The sequence below is a fragment of the Strix uralensis genome, chromosome 21, assembly GCF_047716275.1.
Source record: "Strix uralensis isolate ZFMK-TIS-50842 chromosome 21, bStrUra1, whole genome shotgun sequence".
NCBI classification, from domain to species: domain Eukaryota; kingdom Metazoa; phylum Chordata; class Aves; order Strigiformes; family Strigidae; genus Strix; species Strix uralensis.
The window spans coordinates 10,019,234-10,032,889 of NC_133992.1; the positions used below are offsets into that span (position 1 = coordinate 10,019,234).

General features: G+C 44.6%; 2 protein-coding genes across 9 annotated transcripts in view; both read left to right on the forward strand.

Moving 5' to 3' along the window:
• The window catches only part of SEC16A (SEC16 homolog A, endoplasmic reticulum export factor), a 31,447-nt gene extending 29,689 nt beyond the window's left edge, over positions 1 to 1,758 (forward strand). For all 6 annotated transcript variants that reach the window (XM_074891594.1, XM_074891597.1, XM_074891593.1 and 3 more), the window contains one exon: positions 99 to 1,758. In XM_074891594.1, the coding sequence (XP_074747695.1) occupies positions 99 to 167 (69 nt within the window). In that variant the 3' untranslated portion in view covers positions 168 to 1,758. The remainder of the gene's footprint in view (positions 1 to 98) is intronic.
• Positions 1,759 to 2,181: 423 nt separating this feature from the next.
• INPP5E (inositol polyphosphate-5-phosphatase E) lies at positions 2,182 to 13,600 on the forward strand. Of its 3 annotated transcripts, none has more exons than XM_074890785.1 (10): positions 2,182 to 2,417; positions 3,290 to 4,357; positions 6,175 to 6,298; positions 7,042 to 7,139; positions 7,822 to 7,946; positions 8,094 to 8,213; positions 8,609 to 8,716; positions 9,674 to 9,835; positions 10,413 to 10,528; positions 10,989 to 12,197. In XM_074890785.1, exons 2-10 carry the CDS (start codon positions 3,501 to 3,503, stop codon positions 11,301 to 11,303), a joined length of 2,025 nt encoding a protein of 674 aa, XP_074746886.1. In that variant the 5' UTR covers positions 2,182 to 2,417; positions 3,290 to 3,500; the 3' UTR covers positions 11,304 to 12,197. The 3 variants fall into 3 exon arrangements, with proteins under 3 accessions (XP_074746886.1, XP_074746887.1, XP_074746888.1); XM_074890786.1 differs by having other exon boundaries at positions 2,184 to 2,417; positions 2,826 to 4,357; XM_074890787.1 differs by lacking the exon at positions 2,182 to 2,417 and adding an exon at positions 12,204 to 13,600 and having other exon boundaries at positions 2,752 to 4,357; positions 10,989 to 11,125.
• The last annotated feature ends 56 nt before the right edge of the window (positions 13,601 to 13,656 follow it).

The following is a 13,656-nucleotide window of genomic DNA, read 5'->3' on the forward strand; positions in this document are numbered from 1 at the left end:
TTTGCGTTCAAAACTTTATTGCCAACTTTTTGTATTTTGTCTCCAGTATGACACTTTCACAGAACTTTTTTTTTTTAATTCCTGTTCTCCTTTTTCAGTCTCCTGCAGTCACTGGAAGTTCAAGACTGGGAAGAATTGGACAGAGGAAGTATCCCACACTGAAGTAGAGTACAGTGGCTTTGTATTTGGAATTCTCACTCATGTTCTGAGTATACAAAGAACTATTCAATCTTATGGCACATGGTATCAGTACTAGCTGCAGTTGACATGACAGAAATTTAATGATGGGTGATTTTTTCATGGGTCTCCCTACTTGCACCTCATCTACACAAATCATTACCAAACATGAAATATATGTAACTTTTCCTTTTTTAAAAAACTGGCTAGAAATAGCTTTGCTGTGATAAAGAATAGACACAAGGGAGGAAATAGTTGCTGTCTGTTACAAAAACTATTTGTAAATTGCATAGGCAATTTATTCCTTAAGTTTATTTTAAACCTACTAGTGTGACCTTCAAAGACATAGTTTCAGGGATTCCTTAATTTCTGAAGGATACTCCCCTCCCAGTGGGGGAAAAACATGTCCACATTGTAACATAACACTCTGTGGCCTTAAGAGGACCATGCACAATTGTCATGCTTATCAAACAGGACTTGGTTTGTCAGTGTATGAAATCAGAGACGTTCATCTGGGAAATGCCTCACACTGGTTTGTTTTCTGAAGGGGGGAGGGGGCCACAGCTCATCCAAATAAATTGACCTATATTGAATGAAAACTGTGACTGTAATCTAATACTAATTTGATTTGGATCTTACCTAGTATGTATGTAGTTTGTGGTTTAGACTACTTGTAAAGCAAATTGTATAGTCTGAAAGAAGCTCTCTGTATAATAGCCAATGCTGTACTATTTGACGAGTGAGTGTTCTTTTAAGTGCAATACGGTTACTTGCTTTCTCTCAAACTGCTGGCACTGCTCAGTTAAGGTGGTAACAGCTTGAAAGTTGTTTTTTTTCCTGTTGAGTGCCAGAATCAGTGTAATACTCTGTTCTTGAATTTCCATTACTAAAATAACCAAGGTCTTAAATAGCTAACAGCTGAATTTCAAACGTACTAAAACTAGTCGGATTAGACCTCTACCAATGGACTTTAAAATCTCTAGGTTTATTAATATAGGAAATCTTGAAAACCATGATATGCAACATTCATATTCACTGAAGAATCTGAATTATCTGCAAAGAGAGAAATAAACTTTAAATATTTATTAAATCATTAGGCCATATTTTATTTAGAACTTGCCACCAAACTATTTGATTTTACTTGAATTTCTGCCCAAGAGTAGAAAAAATGTGAATGTGAAATTGCCAGTGTTGGTCCCCGATTGTTTTTTCTTTTCCCAAATAATGCCACCTTTCTGAGATCTTGATAGCCTTACGTATGTCCTAAAAGGTTGGTATGTAGCCGAAGCAAAATGTTCTTTGGGGGGTTTAGAAATCTTTGCATAATGGTCCATACTCAATTCCAGACGTGGTCAGCAGCAGCCAGTGTGGTTTACTTTTCTATAATTGAAACCTAGTCAGACACTTGGCTTTCCTCTAAGTTCAGCCAGGCTGCTGATTATTTTCTCCTTTCAGTAGAGACTGCCAAACAACTTAATTCAAGAAGGCTTCCTTTGAGCTGGGAGCAGCTATCTTTCCTAAGTGTAAGATTTGACACTGTAAATTCTTAAATAAAATATTTTGCGCTCTGGAGCACTTTCACATTTTACTTCTTCTTGTGGTTATTGCTTTAGCACTGTACTTTGGGAAATATTCTGTGTGAAGAAAGGGAGCTAGAGCACGCTGCCTCAGCCCAGGGCCTGTTCCCTGCTGGAACCGCCTTCAACCTGGGGTTGTGCACCAGTCTCCTCATTGAAACGTTCGACATTGAAGCTGGCGACTTAATATAAGCAACTTTTTTGGTTTTTAAGTGTAAAATGCTTTGCTTTTAAACTGCTTTTTTAAATACCGCCTTAATCTAGAACCGTGAGTCTATGCGATCGGTTGGTTTGTTTATCGCCCGCTCAGGGCGGGGCTCGGCGCGCTCCTCCGGCCGCCAGGGGGCGCTGCCGCGGGGCAAGGCGGGGCGGGCGCAGCGTCGCCGCCGTTGCTACGGTCGGGCCGCGGGCGCGCAGCGGGGCCGGGGCGGCCTCCGCCTCCACCGCCGCCGGGGCGGCCTCCACCGCCGCCCGCGCTGCCCGCCGGGCCGGGGCAGCTGCCAGCCCAGCCCTGAGGCCCCGCGTGAGGGGAAAGGGTCGCTGCGGCCGCGCCCGGGTGGAGCCGGCGGGGCCCGGGCCGCGCTTCCCGCCCGTAACGGCGGGTGTGTGAGGTGCGGCCGCGGCAACGGGCCCCGCGGCCAGGAGGCCGGTGGTTTCGCAGAGGTGAGCGTGTCCGGGCTGCGGCCGTGGGGGGCGGCCCGTGGGTGGTGTCTGCGGGGCCGCCGGTGACCGCGGCTGTGGGGACTCTCGTCCATCCTCTCGCCTGGGGCTGGCGCGGCCGCTCTCAGGGCGGCGGGTGGGTGAGAAGGCGAGGTGTGAGGAGCTGGCAAAGCTATCCCTGCTCTCTGGTCAGTGGAGAAAGCGGGCGGCCTCCCCTCGGGTCCAAAAATAGCATTCTGGGGTGCTTTTACAGGATTTTGCATTTCCAGTGTAGAGCTACGGAGTGCACCACTGCAGGTGGGAAGGTTGGTCTGCAATAACTGCAGAATAACGAGGTGCTTCCCCCCCTAAGTAGGAGTTTGCCTTGAACCCCGATTCAGTATCCCTAAAGCTACTCAGATATCTTCTCAGTTTCACCCGCAGCAGCGAGGGGTTGGCACAAAGCAAGAAAAGGTGGCGGTGATGTCCTCGCTGTGTGATCGCGGTAGAAGCTGAGGTCACTGGAAATTTCCTGGCCTCTGGCACAGAGTGGCTGTGGGCAGCCTGGAGGCCGGTTGTACTGGTGACTCACTGTACAGCAAGGAGAACAAGCTGTGATTTATGTGCAGTTTTAATTTCCTTCCATGTTCACAGTATGCACAACCTTGTCTTAAAGAAGTCTGTATGCAGCCGTGATGCTTACAGCAGCGAGGAAGTCGGTTCACTGCTCTGCTCTCGAAAATAAAAGGAAATAACATTGGTTTTCTAACAAGGTCACGTTAAGGCTTGAATTGTTCTGGAGGGAGGTCCTGTGAGGAGCTTGCTTTCTGGTTAAGGAGCAGAGTTTGCAGCTCAATAATTTTTCATTCTTATGTGTTTCTCTTGGGGAAATCCAGGTATCCCACCTCTTGAAATTTTGCAGACAATGCATCTGCCCACACATACACCTGCCCTTCATTCTCAACTAAAGACTGAGCCGTTTTCAATTTCCACATCTTTCTGGCTTTATTAAAGCCCTGTGAACCTACGGGGTAAGCAAGGGAAAGAAACTATGCTGTGAGGAACTTTTCCTATGGAGTGGTGTCCATAGCTGGTACCTGGGGGAGGATGAGTACTCCCAATGGATTTCCACAGCACTTAGGGGCATGTGTTACTCAGAGCACAGAGGGTGGAGCAGTACAGGACCTGCACGCTAAAAAAGCTGGCAAAGCAGCAAAGGCGGCGGCTGGTAGCAATGGGGTGCTTACCTTTGAAGATCCTCCAAGTGTAGGCACCTCTTTAAATGAAACCTTAAAGCTTCTACCGGATGAACTCAAAGCTAATATGAAAATTAAATCGGTCACTCCAAGGCCTCCTCGGAAACCCCGGCTGGAGCGTGCTGCCTCTCTGGATGAGAAAAGCTGGAGGAGGTGGCGGCGGTTTAGAACGAGTCAGGAAAGTCTGACTGATCCCAATGAGACAAGTTCCTCAAACAGTTCTCTGCAGGAAGCGTCCCTCAGCCCTCCCGTCAGGAGTAGGGCAAGCCCCTGCCGTCAGTGCTGCCAGGAGGTTTCCTTGCATGGTTCACCAGATGCCCTGGAAGCCAGTCCCGTGGGGAAGAGCAGAGGAAGCACCTCCGACCTGGGGAAACGAGCCTCCGAGATCTCCAGTGCCTTTGGTGGGCTTCTGCGGGGGAAGGCGTTTGCAGGCGGCAAACCCCGGCTGTCCCAAATAATGCCGGCTCGACCTCTGCCACCTGTGGAGCTCAATGTGGCCTCTCACACACTGAGGACAGCTAATAGGATCGACTCAGATTGTATGGATTATCGACATTATTCTCAGCACAAGTTTGGGAGGGTAAGCAGCAGCTTGAGCGATACCAGGCTGCATGGCAACGGGATGGTCTATGATAATTGCTCCACAGACTCCATGAAATCTACATTCAGCCTGCTCACTCCCATTCGCTCCAAGGATGTTCGAAGCAGGTACGTCCCCCAGCTTCTCGTGGCCAAGTTTGGGGGGGTGTTAGCAGGGAGCCAGTGGCCCTGCAGAGTCCTGGTGGGCAGAGGCAGGGAACTTCAGACCAATTGGTAAAGCACAAAAGTTGTTCTGTGTTGTTTAACCCGCTGTGGAGGCTGGAAACAGTTTGAAGATGGGGAGGTTGGTACAAATACTCTTTATTTGCTCCTTTCAGCTGGGTATTGTTTTTCATAAACATAAGTTTGATTTGCCGTCAGCTTGCTTGCGATATTTAAGTAATCTGTTTTGAAAATTAAGAAACAATAGCTGTTGCACGCTAACAGTTGGGAAAAACTTTAAAAAAAAAATAATCTCAAAGTACATTGGGCTTGAACTGAAATGTTAAATGGCAGGAAAAAAACCCAAATATTTTAGCTTGAAACTGTGTGCAGTACTGTCACAATCCTGTAAGGTGCTGAGGGTCCTCTGCAGATGTTGAGCTTTTTGGCTTCTGGCAGGATCAAATCATGTGCTGTGAACCTCTTCAGTGCCCCACAGGAGCTCCTCTGCCCCAGCTTTTCCAGGAATCTCTTAAGGAAGAGCGTGGTTCCACTCAGATCTCAGCACTTTCTCCTCTAGCGTGGCCCTGACCTCTTGCTCTGGTTGCTCATTTGTCTTCATTCTTAGTTAAATTTAGATTATTGATTGGAGGGAACTGAGGTGGGATTATTAATCTGCTTGCTAGTGTATCGAATCCTCTTCTTATGTTGGCTGCAGGCCCTCTGTTTGTGAAGATCTGCCAGCACACAGCACAAACACTGCAAGGAGTGTTATTGATAATACCACAGGTCAGGAAGCGTGTTAAAAGGTAAAGGATACCAAGGACTCAGCTAAAGGTTGTACGTGTTAGACACACGACAGTCTGCAAGACCTCGAGGGATAAATCTGATCATTGGTCCAAAGAGTGGGCCAGGGTACAGGGGCAAATAATTCTGAGATAAATTAAAGTGTTACTAACTGGTTAAAAAGCCCTAAAGATAGATTGTTACTAGTTTGCCATGAAGGTTTTCTTTCACTTCCCTCTGCAAAGCTGTTGAAGTCAGGTGAGCAGCTTGGGCAGACCAGTGCATTGCACAGCATTCCCTGACATCGTGCTGTCATAATTATTTGCAGATCTTAAGCAAGATTAAAAATGCTTATTCAGCTTGCAGTCCTTTTGCCAATAGCCCTTGATTTTGTAAGGAGTATGTTCTTTGGAGAGACAGGCGGTGTGGGGAGGATCTATCCTTTTCAAATGTGATACTCTTTTAGACCTCAGCCTCAATAAATCGTTTACTTGAAAGCTGATTTGATGAGCTCAATTGAAGGAAGAATGTAAGTTTGAATCCTTGATTAGGAGCAACTTGGTGCCAGAACAGTGGGAAGGGTGGAGCTATTTTCATGTTTTAAGAACGCTGAGCTGCTTCAAGATACTCAAATATCAAACCAATCTCTTCATTTTGTGTCTGTGGTAAGTACTAGGGGGACTGAAGACTTTGGATGGCTTTCAGTCACCCCAGAACTTGTGCAAGCATCAGTTTCACCATCATACTTGTGTCCTGGCTTTGGAAAGGCCAGTTTATGGCAATAGTTTTGTTTTCTTGTATATGATCCATGAACTCTCTGTGGGGGTTGGAACTGTATAAGGAATTTTAGGCAAGCAGAACAATATATAAATACTAAATGCCATTTTTTTGAGCTAAAGGTATGTTCTTGATGAACTCAAGATTCAAGCGTTACAAATCATTATTCCAACTCTCATGCCATTTCCTGAGATGCTCTTTTATGGGTCTTCTGTTCACAGAAGCTATTTGGAAGGCAGCCTTCTGGCAAGTGGTGCCTTACTGGGAGCAGAAGAACTTAGCAGGTATTTCCCGGATCGGAATATTGGAATTTTTGTGGCCACCTGGAACATGCAGGGTCAGAAGGTATGTGCACATCAGTCTCCACGGGTCTTTTGGCAGTGGTAAAGTTACCCCATCTTTACTGCAAGCAGTGGTGCAGTGTGTTTTTTCTGTTCATGACTGTTCCTCATCAACCTGAGTTCATCATCTTTATCAAATTACAAGGCCCTCTCATGCATGTTCATCTTAGTGAGAGAGTCGTTGTAACGGGGTTCCTCAGATACCAAGTATGAAAACTGTGATCTTGCTAGGGCCACTCTGGCTTTTTGTGGCAGCTCCTTCACACTCCGTTGCCATTAGGGTCATATGAAGATGGCTGACAATTTAGTGCTTGACAAGAACATCTCTGATAAAGAGCGCAGCCTCCTGCCTACATCTTTATGTAGCCTAGCAATTCAAGACTGATTCTACCAGCTAACTGAGAAGCTGTGCTTGGAAGAACACAAGCAACCCCTGGGGTGTTCAGTAAATAGCCTATGAGCCTGGTAAAAAGTAAGTGTCACAGGAAATCAGAAACGTCACATTACTGACCCGTGTGGCTGAACTGTGGAATCTTGGTTGCTGCTGCAGCGACAGCAGTTGAAGTCTGCCTTTGGGAAGGAAAAGTTTAGTATTATCATTTAACCTATTTTTTGAAGCCTGAATTGTTTGCATATACTGTGGAACTCGTAGCCTGGACTTTTCTTGTACTTTTCTAGTAAATCTTTGCATAACTAATACTGCTATTTTATCTTTTTCTTTTCCTTTTTTTTTTTTTTAAATAATAGGAACTTCCAGTGAATCTGGATGACTTCTTATTACCAACAGATGCTGACTATGCCCAGGACATGTATGTCATTGGAGTTCAAGAAGGCTGTCCAGACAGGTAGCAAAAACAATGTAATGAACCATCTTCTTTTATTGTTAACTAATTACTTTGGTTTTAATTAGTCTGGAAATAGTCTCCATCATATTCTTAGTATTTCCAATAAACAACCCATTTAATAAGACTGAATTCCATTGCATGAGCACCAGGGGAAATGGGTCTTAGAGGAACATGTGACAAAAATCTGTGAATACAGAACTTGGTCCTGTTGTCAGGGCAGCTGACAGCAAAACTCCTGTCTGATTTCTGTGGGCATCTTACGGCAGATGGGAGCTGGCTGTGAGCTAGCTCAGGGGCTGGCTGTTTGCCTTAGCAGCCGCGTGCTCATTGGTACATTGCTGCAAATTTCTAGTCTGTCTGAGATTGACCCACCCTAGAAGAGCAGGTTGAAGCCTCATGTCAGACCGCTTTTTTAGACTGTCTTCCCAGTGGGCCTCTCTTTTCCTCAGATCTGCCAGCTGCTCAGTGCAGTGGCAGTTAATACTGTCACCAACATGCAGAACCTGCTGCGTGGCATGTTACACATCAAACTGACCAGCCATCCCTGTGGCAGTGGAGGGTTTGCTTACACTTACTTGATGTTCTTTGAGAGGGATTTCTCGGTTCTCACAATGCTGATTTCCTCTCCTGGTTATTGTCTCTTGTACTGTCCTTGTGATCCAGCTGTTGTTCTTTCCTGCAGAAGGGAGTGGGAGATCCGCCTGCAAGAGACACTAGGCCCCCACTACGTCATGCTCTACTCTGCTGCTCACGGGGTGCTGTACATGTCAGTCTTCATTCGGAGGGACCTGATCTGGTTCTGCTCAGGTCTGTGGTCCAGTAAGAGCTGGAAAGTGGGGAGGTGAATGGTGCTGCCGTCTTGGCCTTTTCTCCAGGGTTGTCCATCACCTAACTTTCCTGTTCCACTGTCTATAGAGGCTTTCCAGTAAAAGTAACTTCTTTTTCTCCTTCCAGAAGTGGAGTATGCCACGGTGACGACTCGAATCGTGTCTCAGATCAAAACCAAGGGAGCTCTGGGAATCTGCTTCACATTTTTTGGGACCTCGTTTCTCTTCATCACTTCCCACTTCACATGTGAGACATTTACAGCCTTGTTAGCAGTGTCCTGGTTGAGGGAGGAGGGGAGTTGCTTTACAAAGGTAAAAAAGCTGCAGGGGGATAGAGGAGCAGGACAGACTGAAGTCAGAGCACGGGATTGCTGAGCTGAGAACAATAAGGGAGGAGGATTTTTTGGTAGCAAACTTACAAAAGAACTGTGTTTAGAAAAACAGAAATGAACTCTGCACAATTATATCCCTTTTTCCACCCTTTCTGTCATTACTTTTCAGTGTGTATGCTCCCTGGGTCAGAGTGTTACATTTTCCATGTGGAAAATATCTGATGTCCTTTGGAAGCTCCTGTTACAACCAGAAATGGCAATTGAATGAAAATGATGCATCGTTGGCAGTAATGGGATTTCTGTCTTTCAGCTGGGGACAGTAAGGTGAATGAGAGGAAACTGGACTACAATAAAACCATTCAAGCCCTTACACTTCCCAAGAACGTTCCGGACACAAACCCGTATCGATCCAGTTCTAGTAAGTGTGAAATCATGCTGGCGTGGGAGCCCAAACGAACAGCGTTTGCGCATTGTCTTTCAGTCTACACTAAGGGAGGGAGAATGAGAGTGCTAATTTGAGACAGTATAAAAAGAGACCACAGGTCTTTTTGTCTGAGGATGGTTATTATTCACATGATTTGGTTTTTTTTAGGTGGGGCATAATTTTGGGGGGAATTGGAGAGAAAAAGTTGAAATGGAAGGGGAGAGAGAAAATTCAAAAGGAGTTTTCATGTGATGTATTTTTTCTCAGAACAGCAGTAAGATAATTTTGCTGTAATTTTTATCAACATTATGGATGTGTTTCACTTTCCAAGTGTTTTCTAGAACAAGCAGAAATTATTTCAAAACTTAAGAGAAAGAACAGTATTTCAATTTGCATATACACAAGTCAGCGTATTGTTTGCCAAATTCTATTATTGTTTCTTAGTGCTGTGCTGTTAACATGACATCTAGATATATAGCTAAGACTTTTTTCTAGAAAGATTAATTTACTCTTTATCTGCAGTGTAGCATTAGGTTTTTGTGTTCATACTCTTTTAGGTCCTATAGATAGTTTGGTATCTTTTCAGCTTTTTCTATGATTTTTTAAATTTCTGTTCTATTTTCTACTATTTTTTATTACCACATTCTGTGATGCTCACAGGCAGAAAACATGCTCAAGTATTATATCTCCTGGTAGTAAAAAGAAAAAATTTATTCCTGTTCCTTGAACATATCTAGCAGTACTCTCAGTAAGCTATGCATCGTACAGCTCTCGCTTGGAAAGAATTAAGTGAGTTTCACTTTAATGAGCATGTAGCTACATCATACACTTTAGTTTTCCTCAAAAGTCTAAAGGAGATTCAGGGAAGAAAAGTTTGGGATTTTTTTGTTTGCTTTCAGAACTTTCTGGGATGTTTACCTTCATACTAACGCTTCTGGCTTGAATTTGCAGGTGATGTCACAACTCGGTTTGATGAAGTATTCTGGTTTGGTGACTTCAACTTCCGACTGAATAAGGATCGTGAGACGGTGGATTCCATCTTGAACCAGAACCCGGAAACAGACGTGTCCAAGCTACTGGCCTATGACCAGCTTACTAGTGAAATGAGTAGGGGTGAGGGACAGCTGCTTTTCTCCCTAGTCTCCAGGAACAAAGATATCTACACACAGAAATAATTACAGCCAAATCCCTATTTCCTAGAGACCTTTCCTGTTTTCTTGTGTTAAATTGCCTAAAACAGGAAGTCAACAGTTGTCAAATACAGTGGCAGTCTGTACCAGGGACTTCTTGCTATAACATTTCGCTATAGATAGTGTAATCTCCCAAGCCATTTACTGCTCTGTTTCATCTGACTCCTCTATAACCTGCACATCATTCAGTCACTCTCTAGGGCGTTTTGATTTGAATAGCTAGCATTTGCAAAGCATCGTGAGCTTTCAGGGGCAGGGGAAGTGCACGCACCAAGTGTTCTTTGTTTAAATAGCCACTGACTATTTTTAATCCTCACTATGTAAGAACTTGAGTTTGCTCCCTTTCTGGAGCCCAAGCCCAGGTTTTTCTAGTCATGTATATACATGACTGTTGTTTCTAGCCAGCATTAGTTGAGCAGTGTTGAATAAATGCAGAAAGTGTGTTGGGTTCTTAGGAAAGAGGAATTTGTTGTTCATGCTGTTCCCCCCTTCCCTTACAGGGTCTATTTTCAAAGGATTCCAAGAGGCTGACATTCATTTCCGTCCTTCCTACAAGTTTGACATAGGAAAGGACAGCTATGACACCACTTCCAAACAAAGGACTCCTTCCTACACGGTAAGGGATGATTTCAGAGCAGCACGCTCAGAAGCACTGCTCAGCCTCACACCTGCCTCCAAAGGGGCTTCTCACCTGTGAGAAAAAACTGCCTTCCACAGCTGGTCTGCATGAGATCGTGCTGAGATTTGTTGCTTAAGGGCAACAGGGCATGTGGAACTGGTTTGGAGGAAAGGATTGGTGAGTCTGTGAGCACAGAGAGAGTTTGGCACAGGCTGTTGATCTTCGTTTCTCTGCCTTATGTCCTGTTCCACTGCATTCTCCCCTGTGCTCAGAGCTGGGCACAGAATTGCTGTTGGGATCAAACAAACATTCTTCATGAATGTATCCCTGTCCAAGACACTTAATTTCACAGAGTGTGATAAATGAATGGATTTGTCTCTCGTGAAGCAGTGCTTCTTTCTGGGGTGGATGTGCAAAGGGAGTTACCATCAGTCTCCCCTCTCTCTCTGCCTCCCAGGATCGAGTTGTATACCGCAGTCGGTACAGAGATGACATCCATGCTGTCAAGTACTCATCCTGTCCTGTGATCAAAACTTCAGACCACCGGCCTGTATTTGCCTTGTTTCGTGTGAAAGTGAGGCCTGGCAGAGACAAGTTAGTACCGCCTTATGCCACTCGGATTATTGCACATGGCTCCAGTGATCCTGAGGATATGCTCCTGTTCAGAGTTTGTTCTCTCAGGAGAGTTCCTGAAATAGAGTTTATCCCATGTAGTTCTCTGCAGCCTGTTTGTTTTTTACCCAGTATGTGTTCTCAGTGGTCAGAGCAGTAAACCTTGCACTGACATCTGAAATCCCTGCTGCCACGTCCCTTAATCCTCCTGAGGGAGATAAACAGAGTCCATTGCAGTCGACTATAAATCTGTGTTTCATCTGAGATGCAGCTCTCTGTTTTTCCTATCAGCTTTCCTCTTCTATTCCTCTTTCCCTCTTCGGGATCAATGCAGTTTTCTCTCCTCAGTGGTGGCTGCATTTCGGCATAGCTCTATGTCAGTGGAGTATTTTGAGATCCTCCAAGCTTCTTAACGTCCCACTGTGGGCTGCCATGCTAGTAGAACTCCTTAGAAAATTTAAGTGACTGAAATTTAGTTAGTCTCTTTTCTGTGAGTAGCATGGTCAGGGTTTTCAAGACCCAGGTATCTGGCAAATGGTGATTTCTCAAAGCACTCGAGCAGCAGTGCAGTTAGAATTGGGATTTTTTCGTTTATGGATATTAAATACCCATTAAATAGAAGTATTGCAGAGTCTGTGAAGCTGGGCTGCTTCTGGCCTCTAGAGCAGACCAAGGTAAGAACTGTTGTGCGTGAACCATGTCAGCGAATACACCAAGTTGACAGCTAGTTTAGCTTTCAGATGAGTGTTTTTTGGTTTAGGGTCATAAAGAATGCCCTCCACGTATGCCCCTTATGAATGCAGGCGTGTTCATGCTTAAATTGAAAGTACATTTGCTTTTTACAACCAGTATTCATTTAAATGTATTGAGAAAAACCTTAACTTACTGCTGTGGAAGGACAACTTTGTTTTACCCATTTTCTCCCACAGCAGTACCTGAATGCCTTAAGAAAGTAAAAATTAGGTTTCTGGCCTTTGTTGTATCAACTAGTTGGGAAATGTTGGGCAAACAAGAAGAATGTATTTGTGCCCTGATCTAATTGCTTGTGTTTATGTTGTAGCATTCCACTTGCTGCAGGGCAGTTTGACAGAGAACTCTATTTAATCGGAATAAAGAGGCGGATTACAAGGGAACTTCAGAAACGGCAAGAGCAAAAGGACCAAAAATCCAGCAGCGTATGTAGCGTTTCCTGAGCTGAGATCTCTGCAGTGCTTGTGTTAGAGGTGCCCAGAAAGAGGATTTCAGGCCACGGCAAACTCTGCAGGGAATTGTCTGCTTAAGCACCTCTGGCAGTTGCTGTGGCTTGTGAACAATGTCTTAAACCTCATCCTGGATTCATTTGCATGAGCTAATCCATGTAGCTCAAGTGCTTTTGCTGAAGAAAATGGAGTCAGTTATTTAGGACATCCATCCCAACAGATGTAATTGATTTATTTTTAACCACACTATCTCTGGAAGCAACCGGGTGCAGTCTCTTGGTTCTAAGATGATTCCGCACAGCTTCTGGAACTGGCATGACTGGGGGCAGGGGACCTAAGAAAAGCCTGCAAAAAGGTGAAAATTTTTGTTTGTCTGTTTGATTTGATCTGGTTAGCTTACATATGCTGTGGAGTTGGTTTTTGTCTGTAGCCAAGTGTATGGTATTCTGTAAAATGCTAACAGGGACCAGTTAGGGGACTTGGGCAGTTTTGTGTAAGGATGGTGCTCCTGTGTTGGGCTTTTTTGGTCCTCCACAGCACAATCTGTGTGAATGTACTACTGTACATTTGAAGTGTAGAAACATTGCCTTTCAATAATTATTCTATAGGCCTTCTGTTACTAAGGGGGTAAATATCAATCTCTCACACCATGTATTGGGCTGTTGAGGCTGCTTGAAACAATCCCTTCCTTAACTCACTTGCCCTGCCCAGGGGTCATAAAACACTGCCTGCCTTCAGCAGCAGGACACGTGAGTTGAAAATAATGGTCCAAGTACAGCTGCTGTGTAATGCTTCACCAAAGTGATTACGATGTCGTCAGGACGCTGAGGAAGGACACAGAGAAACTGCAGCAGGTCAGATCAGCGCAGTTCCATTACCTCCGATTACAGTTAATTCCTTTTGGTTTTATTTTTCCAATTCAGTGAACTGTGAATAACTTGCTCTTTTTGAAGTAGTGTTGTCTTAAGGCTAAACATACTATGTGGACCAGTATGGCACTGGTAAAATGTTAAGTACAGCTAAAACTTAAAAACTCTTCATGGGCACAGACCGGCTGGATCATTAGTCACCTTAATGTACAAAACACCCTGCAAACAACTCGGAGGAAGTGCTGCTAACTATGCAACCTGTCCACGACAGAGCTTCTGTTCTGCGGTACAAACATTTCTGGCACTGACCTGTCTGTAGCCATCAGGTATTTGATTTCCTTTCTTTTTAAAGGAATAAAAATAAATTAATGCAATACCTGAAATGCGAACCAGCTCTTATCGCAGGGTTCTTTGACTGTGTGATGCATGCTCCCCGCTCGGGTGA

Bases quoted from the DNA above. Each gene is read 5' to 3' on its own strand.
- INPP5E (XM_074890785.1), top strand. From the start codon at position 3,501: ATGAGTACTCCCAATGGATTTCCACAGCACTTAGGGGCATGTGTTACT. The intron at 7,947-8,093 runs GTCTGTGGTCCA...TTCTCCTTCCAG, and splicing joins CCTGATCTGGTTCTGCTCAG to AAGTGGAGTATGCCACGGTG. The intron at 10,529-10,988 runs GTAAGGGATGAT...TCTGCCTCCCAG, and splicing joins AAAGGACTCCTTCCTACACG to GATCGAGTTGTATACCGCAG.